General features: G+C 34.1%; 1 protein-coding gene across 4 annotated transcripts in view; it reads left to right on the forward strand.

Annotated features, from left to right (window-relative positions):
• ATP11B (ATPase phospholipid transporting 11B (putative)) overlaps positions 1-14235 on the forward strand; it is a 109756-nt gene extending 95521 nt beyond the window's left edge. For all 4 annotated transcript variants that reach the window (XM_040251666.1, XM_040251664.1, XM_040251670.1 and 1 more), the window contains 2 exons: positions 8958-9091; positions 13196-14235. In XM_040251666.1, coding sequence (XP_040107600.1) covers positions 8958-9060 — 103 coding nt within the window. In that variant the 3' untranslated portion in view covers positions 9061-9091; positions 13196-14235. The remainder of the gene's footprint in view (positions 1-8957; positions 9092-13195) is intronic.
• Positions 14236-17937: the final 3702 nt, after the last annotated feature.

Below are 17937 nucleotides of genomic sequence, written 5' to 3' on the forward strand. Positions count from 1 at the left end.
GCTAGCCCAACATGCCCTTGGCACTGCACCCTCTGTATTCTAATCGGATTAGTTCAACTCTGAGCTTCAAGGTTCTTCACCTATCAGATGACCATTTTACATACTACGGTCTTCTTTACTTACTGTCAGCATCAGCAAAAAACAAAAAGAAATATAATCAACCAAAAGTCAGGCAGAAATAACAGTTGCTTACATGAGTGGTGAATGACCACTGGATGGGCATTTGCTCATAGCTTCATGAAGAAAAGTGCCCACAAATACTGTCTGCTTGTGCACCCTGCGAATTTTAAATGCATCTTGTTTTTGAACCGTGTTGAACAGTATTCCTGGGTGTGGTCCATAATAACTTGTTTACTGTTGTGACAGGAAAATTATGCATATATTGAATGTCTTTAAGAGTTTTCAAATCTTTTATAAGGTTAGTATTGATACTTCTTAAGAACCATTAACACAAAGCTATTAATTTTTTAAATAAAAGAAAGCTCATTTTTAATATTTTCCACTCCCTTATAAAAAGGAAAGCTATAATAATAGGCTATCTTTACATAAATTACTGTACTCTTGAAAGCAAGAAATTCTGCTTTATTACTTACGTATATAAGAAATTTACTATAGCATTTTTTATACAAATAATTATTGATTAGTCCTAAGACTGAGAAAACACATAGAAATGAGGGGAAAGTCTGTTTTATTGAGGACTTTTTTTTTAAAAGAAAGGTTAAAATTTTTAAATTAGCTTGGCTATGGGCACCTATTCCTTAGAAGGTCTCTGATACTTAAAATATAGAGGGAATTCCCTGGCAATGCAGTGGTTAGGGCTCCACGCTTTCACTGCTAAGTACCTGGGTTCAGTCCCTTGTTGGGAAATTAAGATACCACAAGCCATGAGGCATGGCCCCTATGAAATAGAAAAGGTAAAGAATAGAAATTGATTTAAGTTAGTTAATACTCACTAAAGATATTTTAAATTAAGGATTAAATTAATTTTGTTTACTAAATCAAGTCAAGCTTCCTCCTTACCCATATGTGTAACATTTGAAAGGCTATATGATTGACCCTTCCACTATGCTGAAGTCCAGTTAGAGAAGTCTTCTGAGAAGCAGCATGAGAAATATGAAATGAGACATACCTTTTCAGTGAGAACCCTAATTGTTGGTGGCAAGGAATTTGTTTAATGGAAGAACTTGAATTTTACTGACGGAAACCTGGTTTTAACTTTGTGCCCTGGATAACCAAGGCTTTATTTTGTGTGCTCTGTTGTATGCTCCTTAAGAAGCTCCTATTAGCTCTCTTTTGTGACAGTAAATGAATGTGGTGTTGTGTGAACTTTCATTTGTGCCTCACAGATTGTGGACCCTGACTTGCTGTTTTGATTCTAAACTTATATACAGTGAGAGTATTGTTCTGTAATATGAGACTTGTTGCTTTTCTGTCCTTCCAGATGGAAGAAGATAAGGGTTCAGTCAGCTCAGCATATGAATTTGCTGAAAGCAAGCACAGAGGGGAGGACAGTAGGCACCTGCTAGCTGAGGCTTGCAGCCAGCAGGACAGTTCTTGCACTAGGTAGTACTGCGCTGGACCTCCCGGGGACATCCGCCGCGCTCTCAAGCCTGGGGCACGCTGTGGGAGAACTGCCCTCACATTCCAGTGTTTACTTTACGCATTCCTTCACTGTTTCTCATCTGTTGTTTTCGTTTACCTGTTTTCCTTTTTTTGTGATCTTTACATTTTTTATGTCTGTCGCCAAATATCTCATTAATCTTCCTTTGGAGTTATAGTTAAATCTTACTTTACTTCAGATTCTGTCTTATTGTCTTATTAGTCAAGAATTTATTCCTTTTCACTTCTTTTGAAAATATGTCATACTATTTCTCTTATTTCTGAAATCACTTTTCCCACTTTGTAGCTGTGTCATTTTATCCATGTTAATGTAGTTAGACACTACATTACTTATCTAAGTCTCCCCCTTGAGTTGAACAGTCAAATGACTGAGTGCTTAGACCTGGCACTGAATAATTTTCTGTTGACTGATATTCACCAAACTAGCAGTTCTTACTTTTCATTAGCGTTCATAGTTACATCTTTGTAATAGAAAAGTGCGAATTAATAAAGACTTGATTAATTCCCCTCTTGAGAAATAAACCCTACCAACTACTTCTAGATCTAATTGGGATATGCAAAACATTTAATTGGTAGTAACCAGGGAAGATAAAAATTCTTACCACTAATAATTATACTTTTACTTGGGCTGTTTGCCACTTTGGATATTGTAATTACTAGTCAAGAAGGTGCTATTCTGTCATCTGAGATAACCCTCATAAATGGAGAAATTTAAAACAAAGCTACTTGAAGATTATAAATCAGACAGTGGAACAGGTACAATAATTTGAAAAAAATGAATTATATTGAAAAAAATTTAATTAGATTCTTTTAATGAATTGCCCAAAATGGAAAATGCTGAAGATAAGTCAACTGTCAGTCATCATTATTATTATTAGTTGAAAAGAAATCCAAAAGAATTCAGAATTTTTATTTTGTTCAGGGATATTTCATGCGATTATCTTTACAACATATTTATCTTGTATTTTGATAAACAGAAAGATTTTTAGTTTTTAGAACATGCACTCATTGGCTGAAAGGAAAACTCAGCTGAAGGGCGCACTGGTTAAAGGGGGAAGCTGGCTGGGATTTAGATTATGTCCTGGTTATTTCCTAGAGCAGATAATCCTTTTGGGTCCTGACTATGCTAATACTGTGAAATTATGTCCTCTGTGATAAAAGTTCCCCAAAGGTTCAAGTTCAAGTGGATATTTCAAAAGACATGTATCTGGTGCTGCTTTGCTTTAATATGTCCATTAAAATGTACAGTATAGTTGAGAATTGGGTTCATAGAATGCCCCTGTTAAATAATAGAGGCCTTGTTATTATTTTTCCAAAGGAATAATAAGTGAATTTTTCTATCATCCTGTGACATATGGTCTCTCTTCCTATAAATAAGAAAGCAGAAGAACTCTTAGACCATGGATATGATTTTAGTAAAAGTGCTGGAGGTGTTACCCTGATCTGCAGGTTTTTTTTCTGCTTATCACTAAACTTAAATTGGTTGAATAAAATGTATGTTGAGTATTTCTCTTCTCCTGTATTTCTGTCTTTGGCATATATTTTGAGGTAAAAATCACTTTTAAAAATAAGTGTTAAATAATCCCTCTTTTCTATATTTTCTTTCTTGAAATGGCATTTGTTTCTCTAATCAGAATTTGGTTAGCCTTGCCAAATCAGACAGAATTATGCTGAGCCCTAAATGTTACCATGGGCCATAGACTCTCCTAATTATCTACCTCTATGTCACCTGCTTCTTAGGCTTTCATTGTTCTGTCATTTCTTTCTCTCTGGATTCCTGGCTCTACTCTGGATGCCCTTTTCCAGCTTGCACCTAGTAACTACCATAGAGGTATCAACAGGATGCTAGGGCTACTAAACCTTCTCATTGTGGATCAGGGTACTTAAGTCCCAGACCTGAAATCTGCCACCACCACCATTTTAAGCAGTTTCAACCAACTAAAGACACCTTCCTCTCCTTGTGTGACAGAGATAACATAGAAATACTACTTCATTTAACAAAGAAGCTAACTATAGAATAGAAAACCTAAATGGCATATATTCAGTTATTTGCCACTAAAAGGTACACTTTTTTGAATGAGTAAAAGTCTATAAACAGAATCAAACATTTAAAAGGCTGATAATAATAAGGCATATCTGATAAGTGTGACACTTTACAAAACTAATGTTATTTTCAAATCTGTACTGACTTACTGAACAGCTTTTTCATCTGGAGGTCAAAATGAAGAAAGATATTAGTACTGATATTATTTCTACCAAATAGTAATGATATGCTGTGTATGATTGATACTTAGAAAACTGATTTCTTAACATCAGCTCTGCTGATGAGTTAATAATTGCTATTCAGATTCACCATCTCCATTAAAATGGGAGATTTTATCATTTTTCATAGATACCTCATACTCTTATTCATCTAAACTACAAATTCCTAGTCAGATAGTCTTTTTTTTTTTTTTTTGGTAATCACATTATTAAAAGAGTCTCAGTGTTTTTGAAATAAGGAATAAACCAAATTTATTACAATAAGCTTGCCTAATAATGTATGTTTATTTTCATACTTAAATTTAGGCAACACATATGGAAATCTCCTTTCTAAGGATCCCTAAAAGTCAGTGTAGAGGTATTTTACTTGTAACTATCTTTCAAAATGGTTTATTTGGGGAGAAGGAAAAAGGGAGGGAGTCTAGGGAAGTAAAATGAATTTGCAGCATGTTTTGGAGAAAAAGGCCTTGAATAAGAGCAGCAGTTATTTAAATACCATCGTTAAACAGCTACCTCTTCCAACTCTCAATAAGGACTTGAAGCTGATACTGGTTTTGGGGATTTTACTATTCTTAACCAAATTTGGAAATTGGTAATACTCGATGACTTCTCAATCTTACATTTAAAAGAAACACATTTCCTAAACAGGAGCCTTTTTTTCTCACCATCATTATAGTTTAAGGCTTCTTTCCAAATACCTCCTATAAGGCTAAGCAAGGTATTCACTTTGATTATGAAGTATATAAAACAATTTTAAGAGCAAAAGAACAGATGTGGTTAATAGTTGGATAAAACTTTATCTGATTTGATAGGTAAAATGTCATAGGAGTGACTAAAAAACGTAGAAGTGTTATGACAGTTTTCCAAAACTTAGAAGATTCAAGAAAGATTTTTGTAGAAGCAACAGGAGAAAATTCTAAATGTTTGCCATCATTGATGTGAAAATTAAAAAAAAAAAGCAGTAAGCTAGAATTTATTTATTTCAGAAGGGAAGTTCTGTAAAGATGAAAAGTTCCACTAGCCTTACGTACCCATATGGTTTGGCTCTCCATAGCTGTTTCACTTGGCAGCCCTTTTAGCTCTGTTTCTGAAAAGTGTCGGGGAGAATGAGTCTTACCAATAAATCAAAATTTCTGATAAGTTAAAAGGTAACTTTTTAGTCCACTAAATAGGGTCTCACTCCCATTATTTTGCTTTATTTCTTTTCTAGTATTTAAGTCTTTTTTTTTTTAAGGTAATGACCCCCTCTCCTTACTTTAAATGAAATGAGACCTAAATGCTGCACTCTCAGTTATACTGGAAGCTATGAGATCAAACATGTATATATGGGAAAGTGGTAGAGCTTGGAGGTTTCCTAGAGAACAGTATAGTGTTTCCAATAGGTAGCTTTACAGAAATGCAGTTAACCAGCATTCAGCATTTTCAAAGCAGGTGGGAGTTTTCCCCCTTAGGGAAGAAAAAGAAATGTATTTTACTTGGTGTGATCAAATGGTGATCTGAGAAATCATTTCTTCATATACGTTTGACATTTTAAGATGTTTACTCTCTGTGTTGAGTTGCCCATAGTTTAATACCTGTCCTCAGGTTTTAAAGTAAAAGCTGATGAGTGCAAAGAAAGATAATTACCTAAAGTCAGATCCAGACCTAAGCACTGTTCTGCATATATCAGTATGTGGATACTCAAATGCTGTTGACCTTATGGATGGTATCTTTAGTGAATCCCTGTCAGTTGGTTGAGCCCCCGCAGTTATTGAAGCACATGCTGTTAAATTAAGAAGAACCAAACAAATTCCTTGTTCGAGTTTCTAGTCTAGTTCAGTGCTCTCCAGATAAATGTGGTGAAGGACCAGATTGTTTTCTTGGTTTGTTGATCATTTCTAGTTCATCACAGGCCAATACTTTTGTAAAATACAATAAAAATGAATTACTAGGAAATGAAATTTAAAAGATATATAAAATAAGCCCCAACTTTGAAATTATTAGATTGAACAGTTACAAAAATATTCTTGTCAGATTGCAGTAAAATTGTCTAATCTCTTAATCTCACAGACCAGATGCATTTGTGTTCTCATGGACCAGTAACTGTTTGCAGACCAACAATGATCCATAGATCACACTTTGAGGCACACTGGTCTTTTTGCCAGGGGGCATGAGTAACAGCTGCTCTTTCAACACTTAGGCTAAATATGTGCTGAATGTACATAATGCTTTTCTGCCCACATAATTACTCATTCTTTTTGCTTAGCCTGGAATGCTCTTTCTCTCCTATCTTCAGCTATTGAAATCCCATCCAGTCTTCAGTATGCATTTCAAATGCCATCTTTTTCATCAAAATACTCTCCCACTAATACCAACAACAGCAGCTGGTTTTGAGCTTCCCTTCCCCTTTTTTGATATTTGTAGTCTGCCTTATACCATAATTATAAGAAGGCAGTATAACAGCATGGTAAAGAGGTTTGGGCCCTGGAATCAAAGAAACCCAAGATTCAAGCCCCAGCTGGGTGAGCTTGAATATATTTTTAACTTCTCTGTTTCCTCATCTATAAAATGTGTTTAACTCTTGTGCCTATCCCCAAAGCAGTTATAAATGAGATAATCAATCCATGAGAAGCTTCTTACCTGGTAAGTGGCACACAGTAAGCATTCCATTAATATAACTGCCATTATTACTTGTTTCTGACTTACCTCCCACCCTTTTCTTTATCCTTAACTCAGTAGATTGTCCCCTTTAAAAACCAGTACAGTGCCTTGCTCAATGAAATACAAGGTGAATTTAAGTGCTTCTGCCATTTAAATGACAAACAACCATTGGAGTAGAATCTAGAGAGAAAGAGGTTACTGATAGTTTGACAGGTGGGAGGATTTTATAGAAATGACAGTATTTAAACTGATCTTAGTGTTAGGAGTCAGCATGCTGCCCCTAATTGGTGACAAGCCCTGACCCACGTTCTCAGGCAAGGTTATAAAGGGCTTTATGGGCCTGTTTGAGGTGTAGTAGTTTCTCACTGAGCATGTGGGAGTTCTAAAGTTCTGCTTCCTACAGAGGCTGGTTTTGAGATGGAGGAGGCTAGAGCCCAGTGACCCAAGAAGGAAACTAGGAAACTGGTTAAATCCTGTTACCTAAACCAAGATTTCCTAAAATCTTAGACTGAATATTAATATTCCTCCTGGTATTGATTGATTAATGTTCCCTGGGGGGAGGAGAGGAAGGGAAGTTCCCAAAAAAACCCCAAATTTGCACTATGTCTAACTCTCCCCCTGGAGACTGACCATACAAACATAACTTCTTGGCAGAACTTTACTCACAAAGTGTTTAGACATTCCTTGAACTAGGGTTTCTCAAACTTAACACAAAACTTTTTTCATGCAATGTCTGTAAATATCTCAAAAAACACAGTTAAGAAATAGTACTGTAAACAGTCCAAAATCAAGAGCATTATAATGAAAGAACAAGTTGAAATTTGGCTATTCCTCAGTGTTCGGCAGATCCTAGGACGTTGATGCAGTCAGTTCATTGCCAGAAAGGAACCAAATTGTCTCACATTGCCTGGTATTTGACAGGATTATTATGAGCAGGGTTTTTGCTGGACCTAACCAGTTGTTTCCCTGGTGGTTCAAATGGTAAAGAATCTGCCTGCAACACAGGAGACCCAGGTTCAATCCCTGGGTCGGGAAGATCCCCTGGAGAAGGAATCGGCAACCCACTCCAGTATTCTTGCCTGGAGAATTCTATGGACAGAGGAGCCTGCTGGGCTACTCATGGGATCACAGAGTCAGACATGACTGATCAACTAACTGACTTTCTTTCACCAGTTGCTTAGGTTCAAAATGCCAGGTTATTTATGTTCCATCATGCTTGTGTCTTCTGTCCATTGTGCCGTCCATGAATGTACCCTGTTGCCATGCTTGTACTTGACACTTGGTGACTCCCAACCTTTGTGAATTGCAGCACTCCAATGAACCTATTTTTATTGTTTTCCTTCCTCTATTTTTGAAAGATTTGTTATGTAGTATGTTATATATGTAAAATAAATGAAAATAAGTTTGTTTAAAATGATAACCCTTGTGAAATTTAGGAGTACCCTTGACTCTCAAAACCAGGTTGGGAATCATTGGGCTCTATGGTTATACCATTTTTTTCCCCTTATTCTAACAGGATTGAAATTATTAGTACTGTGGCTTTTAGTAATCTTGCCAGGTTTTTATTCCTCCTTAATATAAAGCTTGCATACTTATAGAAATTAATTCAGTTTTAAATCAAATAGTACTACTTAATCAACTTTAATAGTTTATCAGTTAATTTTTAAAAAAACAAGATGAGCTTATTACGGACATGTTTAGCACTTAATAGTTGCTTAGCAACTTAAGGCAAATGATGCTTTTTTCAAGAATTATTTATGGTGTATGTGTATATATCTATATGGTGTTTAGAAATTAGCACATAGTAAACACTATGTAAGGTGTTTGCTGCTGTTGGTGTTATTGCTGAAGATTGGAATTCAGTCCTGCCTGGTTATTTCCCAGTCTTCAACATAATTTAAACTCTGCTTTTCTCAGTTACTGGACATTTTAAATTGAAGTTGCAGGAGCAGTTTCACCTAAAAAGTTCGAAGAAGAATTAAACTTCATTAAGTTTCTAAGTGGTTGATGTAAATCATATTGATCATAATATATTAAGATACTGAAACCCACAATCTTAGGACTTCCCTGGCAGTCCAGTGGTTAAGACTCTGTGCTTCCAGTGCAGGGGACATGGATTCCATCCCTGGTTGGGGAGCTAAGATCCCACGTGCTGTGTGATGGGGCCAAAAGATAAATTAAAAAAAATTTTTTTTTAATCCACAAACTTCCCAGATTTATACAAGATTCAGCTACTTGTTTTATATAACTATTTTACTCAACCTCTAATTTAGGACATAGTGCCTTTTAATCATTCTTAAAGTCTTCCATACCTTTCCATATTATATAAAACATGTATACATTACTTTCAGTTTTAAAGTGCTTATTTTTTTTTTAATGCTTTTTGGAAGTCCAAATCTATCAGTAACTAATATTTTTCTGCTTCACCTCCTCAGCTTACTGAAACAAATTCAAGTATCAAGTGCTTGGACTCCATGTGCTGTTTCTCAGAAGGAGAAACAGCGTGTGCATCTGTTGGAAGAATGCTGGAGCGAGTAATAGGAAGATGTAGTCCATCCCATGTCAGCAGGTGTGAAATTTCTCTAAGTAGCCTTTGCTGCAGATGAGTATCCTATAAACTGGAACAGGTTGAACCTGCATCTCTAGATACCTAATCAGTCAGCTCCTGCTTTTACCAGTTGAAGCAGGAAGTGTGCTATTTATTAGCACTCTTTGATGCTATTTCACTTTGTGGCTTTAAGATAGGGGGTTCTTTCATTAAAAAAGGAAGAGAAAGCACTTTTGAGGAGACTTTTCATCTAATGAACAAAAAATTTTTGCTTGACAGTCTTTCTCAAATGTGGTGAATATGAGTGTGTATATGGTACTCTTGTTTTTATAACTTTCTCTTTTTTGTTATACCTATACCATTTTATTTCCTGTATTTGTTTTGTTTGCTTTTTGTATTTATAAAATAATTGCACATAATAGGAAAATCAAGAGATTTTGCTTTTCTTATTCTTCATGTATATTGTCTAGTAAGTCATTTGAGACTTTGGGATATTTATAAACATAAAAATGGCTGTATTTCTGCTCTCCTACACCTTTTTATCTGTGTAATGAGGTTTTAAAATAAGTTGTGGTTTTAGGTTTTTACTGCTATTTATGGTCTAATTAAAAGTTTATAAGTTAGAATGGGTCTTTAAATTATGGTTTAGAAGAATTTTATTGTTTTTTGTCCCTTCCCAAATGTATTTCTTGAATTAGACTTGTGCTTTTGAATTATAACAAAAATACCATTATTACCACTTAAATTATTTAAAAGTGAAATTGATTCAGCTCTTTCTGCATTTCCCCAAGAGACATACTGTTACTTAGGGAATATTAAGAAATAGAAAACTGTTTCACACCTTGGTGTTCTTTAAGTGAATGATATGAAAGTTCCAGAGTGAGAGCAGCAGTGCCTTCGTGCGCAGGATGTGTTAGAGGTGGCTCAGATGGATGGTGGTTTCCGCTGTCCACACAGCGCCACGTGAAGTAGTATCACTTTGTATATATGCCGCGCTGCAGAAAAGTTTGGAAAGACCCCATGAGCAGGAAATCAAGGGTGGAGGCAACACTGCTTTTATCTGTTGATAAAAGAATTTTTAATATTTGGTTGGGTTTAATGTTTTAACAGTGAAGAGCATGACATTATTATTATTATTATTATATTCTTAATTATATATTATTATTACAAGGTACATTTTTCTTGTACCTTAGAATTCAGGTAACTTTTACTGGCGAACTTGTTTACTCCCACTTTGCCTTTAGTTATGGCCATTTCTTTATGGTACAGTTGCATTTATAAATAGAATTCTTTTAATATGTATATGGTTGCAGTCCCCATTTGTTGATTATAATGTGATCAAGAATATTTCCATAACACTGACATTATTTTATAGTCATCTTATTCCATATATAAGAATTACTATGAGCAGCTGAATTTATTGGGACATGTATGACTTACAAAATTATATTATAAAATGCATTATAAGAAATAGTTCTGTCATGTACCCAGGCCAGTGAGTCTACCAAAGGAAGTTCCAGAGAGACTAATATATATTACTTGTTAAGACAGGTTTACTGCACAGAACTAAGGTGGGAATTAGACTGAGATACTATAGAACTTGTATATAATTTTTTATATATCTTTTCAGCATGAAATTTCTGTTTAATGACAATAAACATCTTCACTAACTACTAAAACAGACTAGAATTAGTTTTAAATAAGCCCAGAATATTTTTCTGTTTTACATATATTCCCACTTTCTGGATATCAGCTATTAAGGTAATGTGCCCCATTACTCTTAACATAGCCCTTTTTTTGCTACATTATCCCTTTTGAACCTGCCCAAGGGATTATATGGGGTTTCTTTCTACATGTTCTGTTGAAGGTGTCTGTTCTCATCTGTACTTTTTTTCACTTCAAGTTGTATCTCACTTTTTTCTTTTGTAAGAGGTTTTTTTTTGCTAATAAAATGTTTAACAGTAGTGAATATCTTATTTGACAGACTATAAACAGCCTTCCAATTTTGTTCAGCATCTCCAGTTATGTTATTGGTTACTACTGTCGTTATCTCCCTGTCATCTTCAAATGAATAATCCAAAAAGTCTTCTGAGATTTGTTCTATTTTTTTTTTTAGTGGATAAAATTATGATATGCAAAACCACTTTGTGCCTTTCTAAGGGCTATATGAAAATTACCATAGATCCATTAACATTATATTTAAACTTTGAAAAGTCATTTGTTTTTGTTTTTTTTACATGTAATTGTTTTAGTGAAGTACATTTGCCACTGTTTTGATTTTGGAACAGCTTCTATTCTACATCTCTCTCTCATGTCTAATTTAAAAGGTAGGACAAGATTACGTCTATTACAAGATGTAGAATCCCTTGGATATTTGTTCCATTAACATTAAACATAAGAGATAATGGTAATCACTTGAGGAATATAATTAGTGCTTTCATATAACACATTTCGAATAAAACTAATAAAGTTTTACCATCCTTTATTCTACTTACATTTTATTAATTGATGTTGTCAAACAAATATGCCACATTGCAAGCTACGTTTCAAAGGTAGCATCATGGTGCTCTATTGTACTCTGAAGGGCTGTGCTTCAGCAGTAAATGCTTTTCTGTATGTAATTTACCAACAGTTACTTATCCTAATCAAAACTGTCTTTTAAATAGAAAGGAGTTAATAGTTAATATATAACTCAGTGTTTAATATTCTGTCAAATATGATATTTAACAATATAAATGTATATATGCATTTTGAAAAGATCAAAAATGAAAGACAGCTTACCTAAGAGGATTTTCTATGTAAGCAGTGGTTGAAAAACAGGAAAAGCTAGTATAAAATATTGGTTTAGGAGTGTTGTTTATGGTTATGTTTTGTCATCTGTGTCTGAGCATACTTTTCCTTGCCTGAATACTAAGAAGTGTTCACAGTCTCATTTCATTCATTTATTTTACAAATACTGAGTACCTACTATGTACCAGGCATAGTTCTAAGTACTAGAGAGACAGTAGTGAACAAGCCCTTAAAGGAGGGTAGATACTGTTTAAGTTTTCTGGAAACTAGTAAAATTAGAGAACCTATAAATCACTTTTATAGTTGTTGCTTGTCTTCCTCTTCGCCAACTTTGTAAAGTTTTCTAGATTCTAAACTTCATTGTGATTATGCTCAATCGATTTAAACTGAAACTACATACAAACTTTAGAGTCTCTAGGAAACAGATTTTTTGAGAAAAGTGAATTTGGCCATTTTAATGCTACTCTCTTCCTCTAACATCTTTATTTAAGGAAAGTGGGACCCAGAAAAAAGTTACATAAAATGTGTTTATTGTTAAGTGCTTTTAAGTCTTCTAAGAACAGCCACCTTTAACTTGGTAATTCTAAACTGTCCTTGAAATAGGTTAGGCTATTTTAAGCATGCCAGGCTATTTTCAGTCTTAAGTTTTTTAGCTGAAATTGGTACAGCTGCAAATAAACTACTATATAATGAACTGCTTACAGTCTTTTCATTCAGACAGACAGTAGTTAACTTTTTACAGACCAGTAGAGGATTATTTGTTCTTAGTTAAGTGAAAACCCTAGTGATTTCCAGGTGTCTTTGATACCTGTTGAATATTTGTTCAAGCTAATTATGCTAAAATGTTTAGAATAGAATTTATAGCTGAAAAGAAATAATAATATAATTGGAACATACTGTTACTTCATTCTAAAGCTTTTGGTAACTGGGCTTTTTGTTTGTTTGCTTTTGTTATGTAAAATACAGCCTAGTTGCTTATCAGTAAAACCAAATGCGGTAACTCTTAATAACATACTTTTTTCTTACTGAATTGTTGAGATTTTAAGAGTATCTCATGCTTTACTACCTATAGAAATTGTTTTAATACTAGTGAATTTTGGCTAATATTTTTATATGATGACTAGAGCATTATTTTCCCAAATTTTTATATAATATAAATAGAATGTTTGGTCATTCAGTGCTAGTAAAAAGAACTCTTTAGCTTTTAAAACTGAATCAATCAGTGCTTAGTTTAATACTCAATCTGCATTTTGCTCCTAAGTTTTAGAGTTAATTTTTTTCTCAATTGATACATAGGTCCTGGTGAGCCAAACTTTTCTCTTATCGTTACTTTAGATCATGGAGTGCATCGGATCCTTTCTATACCAACGACAGGAGCATCTTGACCCTCTCCACAATGGATTCATCTACTTGTTAAAGGGGCAGTAGTACTTTGTGGGAGCCATTTCAACTCCTTTCCTAAAATTGAGTGTGAGCATCCTGGTAATGGCCACACTACCTCTGTGGAATTACTTTCTGAAATCTCTGATTCTAGTTCATGCCCACTCATAGTTATAATGGCAAACAAACAAAAAGCGTTACCATGCACCCATGTCAGCCACCCTCTTAATTTAAACATGTTAAAATTTGTGAATAAAGAGACATTTTTCATCTCTTTATCTCGGTTGTCCCCATGTGCTTATGGGACTCCTAATGGCATTTCAGCCTTTTGCTAAGGCCACTATATTTTAATTATCAAGGTAGAAAAGGGAGCAATTCCTAGTTAATTGTATTTTTTAGTATTAGCTTGGTTATTGAGTCTTCTATTTAAATTGCTTCTGTAAATTATGCTGAAAAGTTTGCCTTGAAAACTCTATTTTTTTATTAGAGTTATATTTGAAGCTTTTCATGGGAAAAGTTAATGTGAATAGTAAGGAATTTTGGTCTCTCAGTGACCCATGTTTGTTAATTCTTTAGTGCTTTCTAAGTTCACAGAACAAATTAGGAGAATGCATTTCCAACTATTATTTACTTGCACTATGGGTAGTATTGATAAATATATATCAGTCCCAAACTTTCTCTCAGTGTACTGTAACACAACCAGTTAAGTTAACCATATACATGCAAAAGGTATACCATATCATATATAAATCAAGTCCATTCACCAAATTTGAAATTAATGTTTACTATTTTCATGACAATGTAAAGAACCTATAGTGGGTAAATTAGACACATTAGCATATTATTTAATGTGTTTATCATTGGACCTTTTGCATGCTTTAATTTGGTAAATATATGTCAATTTGCTTTTTCTTGTCTATCTGAAGGCTTTGTTTATAGTATTTTACAGTGCTGTTGTGAAGTCCAACTATATCAATAAAAGAGTTTGGAAAGTATTTAAATATTGCAAATACTTTTAATTATATGAATCAAAATTTTAGGATAATTAAATCAGTAAAATGAGAAGAGCCTCTTTTTGTGACGAGCTTAGAACTGCTCTTGCCTTTCAGTAAGCTAGCTCTTAGAATAAAGAATTTCAGATGAGAATCCTGTTATTTTTAAGTTAGTATGTTATCTAAGTTACAGCAGCCTACCACAGTAAAGTCAAGTCTGCCAATGTGTCCCACTATAAAGTATGGCTATAGAATGTAAATGAAATAAACTCTAAAATACTAGATTATATGGGATAATGGCTGCAGTAAGTTTACGTTTTATAAATGATTAATCAGGTTTGTATGACTGCCATTAATTCACTGCAGTTCAGTACTTGGTTTCCATCCCGAATTTAACATGAATTTAACATGATCCAGTGCTGTCATTTGTTTTGATAAAAAGTAATGTTGTTTTAAAATTTGGAAATGATTATTTAAGAACTGTTCCTAAGCATATGATTGAGTACATATACATTTAAAATTGTATGGGAATGGTTGCCAAAATTTCCTGAATATGGTCATTCCTTTCTGTACACTTATTTTTTGCACAACCCTTCCACCCCTTTCCCATTTCATGAATATAAGACTTCTAGAATTGGGCTTATAGGGAAAGAATCATACAATTAAGACTTCACCTTTGTTCACTGGTAAGCTATTTTCTTATTTGTCTGCTTCAATAATGCAAGGATATATTAGGTTATAAATTTTAGCCTAAATATTAATTTTTGCAAGTAGCCCATCTTTACCTTAGATTGGGTTTAGGAAAATGCTGTTATTCTGGAAATACTATAAAGGGATATAAAAAATTTACAGTGTGTATCCTCACCAGTTCATGTTTCAGAAGAGGAAATATTGCAGAAAAATTTCAGTAGAGTGTTAGTGGATGACAATGGCAAACTTGCTCTTAGAATGTCTTGTAAAATGTTCATATAACAAAACGACATTTTGTAGCCAGGCATTGCATCTACTTTGGTGTTTATTTGCCATGAGTTTAACTGACTGCTAATACTAGGGAAGGACTGCAAAGCCATCAGGCAGTCTCTGACCAACTACAGCAAGGCATGAACTCAGCCAGCCTATCTGGTGCTCAAAGTACGACTGATACAATTTTCTGCATTCACTATTTGAAGTTATTTAGGAACTTTGTATCTGAAAAATAGCATCCACTGACATGCTTATCCTCCTCTGTTGTTCAAAGCCTACTCCCTTTAAAGGAATTCCTGTAATTGTAAGAAAAGGATTTTCTATTATTTAAGAAAGTAACAGTGTTGTCTGCAAACTTCCTATAGTTCTGTGTGCTAGTCATTTTGTAAAACTGTTACTGCATAATGAGTATTTGTAAATGTTCTTCCTTGCATATCTCTTTAAAATGATTTGGAAAGTACGATGTTGATAATTAACTTATTCTTATCTGCCAAAACCAGGTACGATGCCACATGTGTTATTGCTAGTTAACAGGTCTCAAATCTATTTGCCTCGCTTGCTTGTGTCTGCCTAGTCTGAAGGCTGTAGCCCTGAAGATAGTAGCAATCGCCAAGTCAGTTTCCAAAATTGCCCATCAGCTGCTTTAGGTGACTCAGCAATCCTGCTTGTTGACTTTCAACAAGCATTAGGCTCACACTGGAAGGAATAGTGTGGGCCAGGGGAACTATAGCTACCCAGGCTTGCTGTGGAATTGAGAAGGAAAAGGGGGAGAATTAAGTTTGAATTTCTCTTAACTAACCACCTCCTTGGGTCTTAATCTCTCTGATGTCCAGTGGCTTCCCAGACCTGATTCAGACTCTGGCACTGTCCTGAGTAGGAGGTTAAACAGAGGCCAATCAGCTAGTTAGGGAATACCTTTCTCCAACCAGGGTCATTTCTACTGCATAAGATTGTGAAATTGGCCTTGTGTGATAAGCTTGAGAGTCCTATCTAATAGGCAGGAGTCACAACCACTAAAATATTTACAATTTATACCAAAACTTTTTTAAAATACACTACTCTGAAGTTATTGGGGCTGGAGAAAAGGAAAAAATCATCCCATGTCTGTGTTTTTCCTTTAAAGATCAATTTAGGGTGTAAGCAGGTGTTAATAAAACTAACACACCAAAGAGTTATATGAAACACATTTTGTTATTTTTGGCCCCCCTTTCGAGACACTTTTATTTCTATCTAAAATGTCTTCTGTTTTCATAAAAACAGAACATTATTAAAGTGCTGTTTATGTGAGATAACCTGAATGATATTACTGCAAAAGATCATAACTAATAATGTTTGTAATAATGGTGATTGTTAGATTTTTATGAATAATCAATAGTTGGAAATACTATCATAACAGTTTAAAATTCTGGACCTCAGACACTGTGGCTATCTAATAGAACTTGTTATCTTCATTGTCAGTAAATGTAGCATACCTGTTGTGCAGCTCTTAGTAATTTTTTAAAGTTTATGAAATTACATTAAATAAAAATTTTCCTATATAAGTAAGTCTTTTTTCCATTATTTAAATGCATTTTAAACCTCTCTCTGCTCATCAAAACCAGCACTGCCAGCTTTATTTAGTTAAATTTTACTGCATTTAATGTAATGCATATAATGTTATTATATGCCTTTCACTAACTGCAGTTTTCAGAAATCCAGTTCTTTTGTTACCCAAGTTGTATAGATTATCAGTACAGTTTTTGAAAGCTGTCTGTTTGAAATGTACCGACTGTAAAGACCAACACACGTAAAGACCAACACACTTCAACTACAATTGCATCATTCATGAAAAACCAGCCAGTGTAAATTTGGAACTGCCTTCAATGAATAGAAAATATGTGCTTTCTGGGACTTCCTTAGCAGTCATTGGTTAAGACTCCAATGTTTCCAATGCAGGGAGCACAGGCTTGATGCCTGGTCAGGGATCTAAGATCCCATGTGCTGCATGGTATAGCCAAAAAAAATTTTTTTTTAAATGTGTTCATTAAAATATACTGTATTTATGTCTGAAATATTCCACTGTCCTAATGATGCTCAGTCATTGTAAACACATTATTTCATGGGTGTTTATTAAAAAGGTAAGCTATTGTTTTTGTACATGTGTTAGTATTTGCAAGGGAAGACTATATATTTTTTTATTTCTGAAATGAGATAGAACATGATCCTAGACAAGTCAATTTATCTAGGCCTCTGTTTTAAAAGGAGTTGAGGACTCAGACTATCTTTAGGATATTCAGCCTTTAATGTTTATTGTACAACATAATGAATCATGTTCCTAATGATTAAGACATAGGGCAAGAAAGTAAAATTTTATGAGCAATATTTCACCAGAACATGTAGTGAATTCAAAAACAATTGAAGTTTTATTTTGAATAGTATTTATTTTGACTCAAAAACAAAGCTGTTGTATTGGGTTGGTTAAAAGGTTCATTCAGTCTTTTCCTAAGTTGGCTTTGGTAGCGCTTAGTTGTCTGACTTCATTCAGAACAGTTTTGTTAGATTGTACTGTGACAGTTGTCATATAAAAGTGCATTTTAAAAAATGAAAATTGATGGATTTTTGTGTAACCATTTTAATATTGAAGATGGAAGAAGCAATATTTTCAGCTTTATTATTTATTATGCTTTATTATTTTAAAAAAGACAAAAATGCAACTGAAATGCAAAAAAAAAAAAAGTGTGGTATATGAAGAAGGTACTGTGA

This window comes from Oryx dammah, unplaced genomic scaffold (assembly GCF_014754425.2).
Source record: "Oryx dammah isolate SB20612 unplaced genomic scaffold, SCBI_Odam_1.1 HiC_scaffold_2, whole genome shotgun sequence".
Taxonomy (NCBI): domain Eukaryota; kingdom Metazoa; phylum Chordata; class Mammalia; order Artiodactyla; family Bovidae; genus Oryx; species Oryx dammah.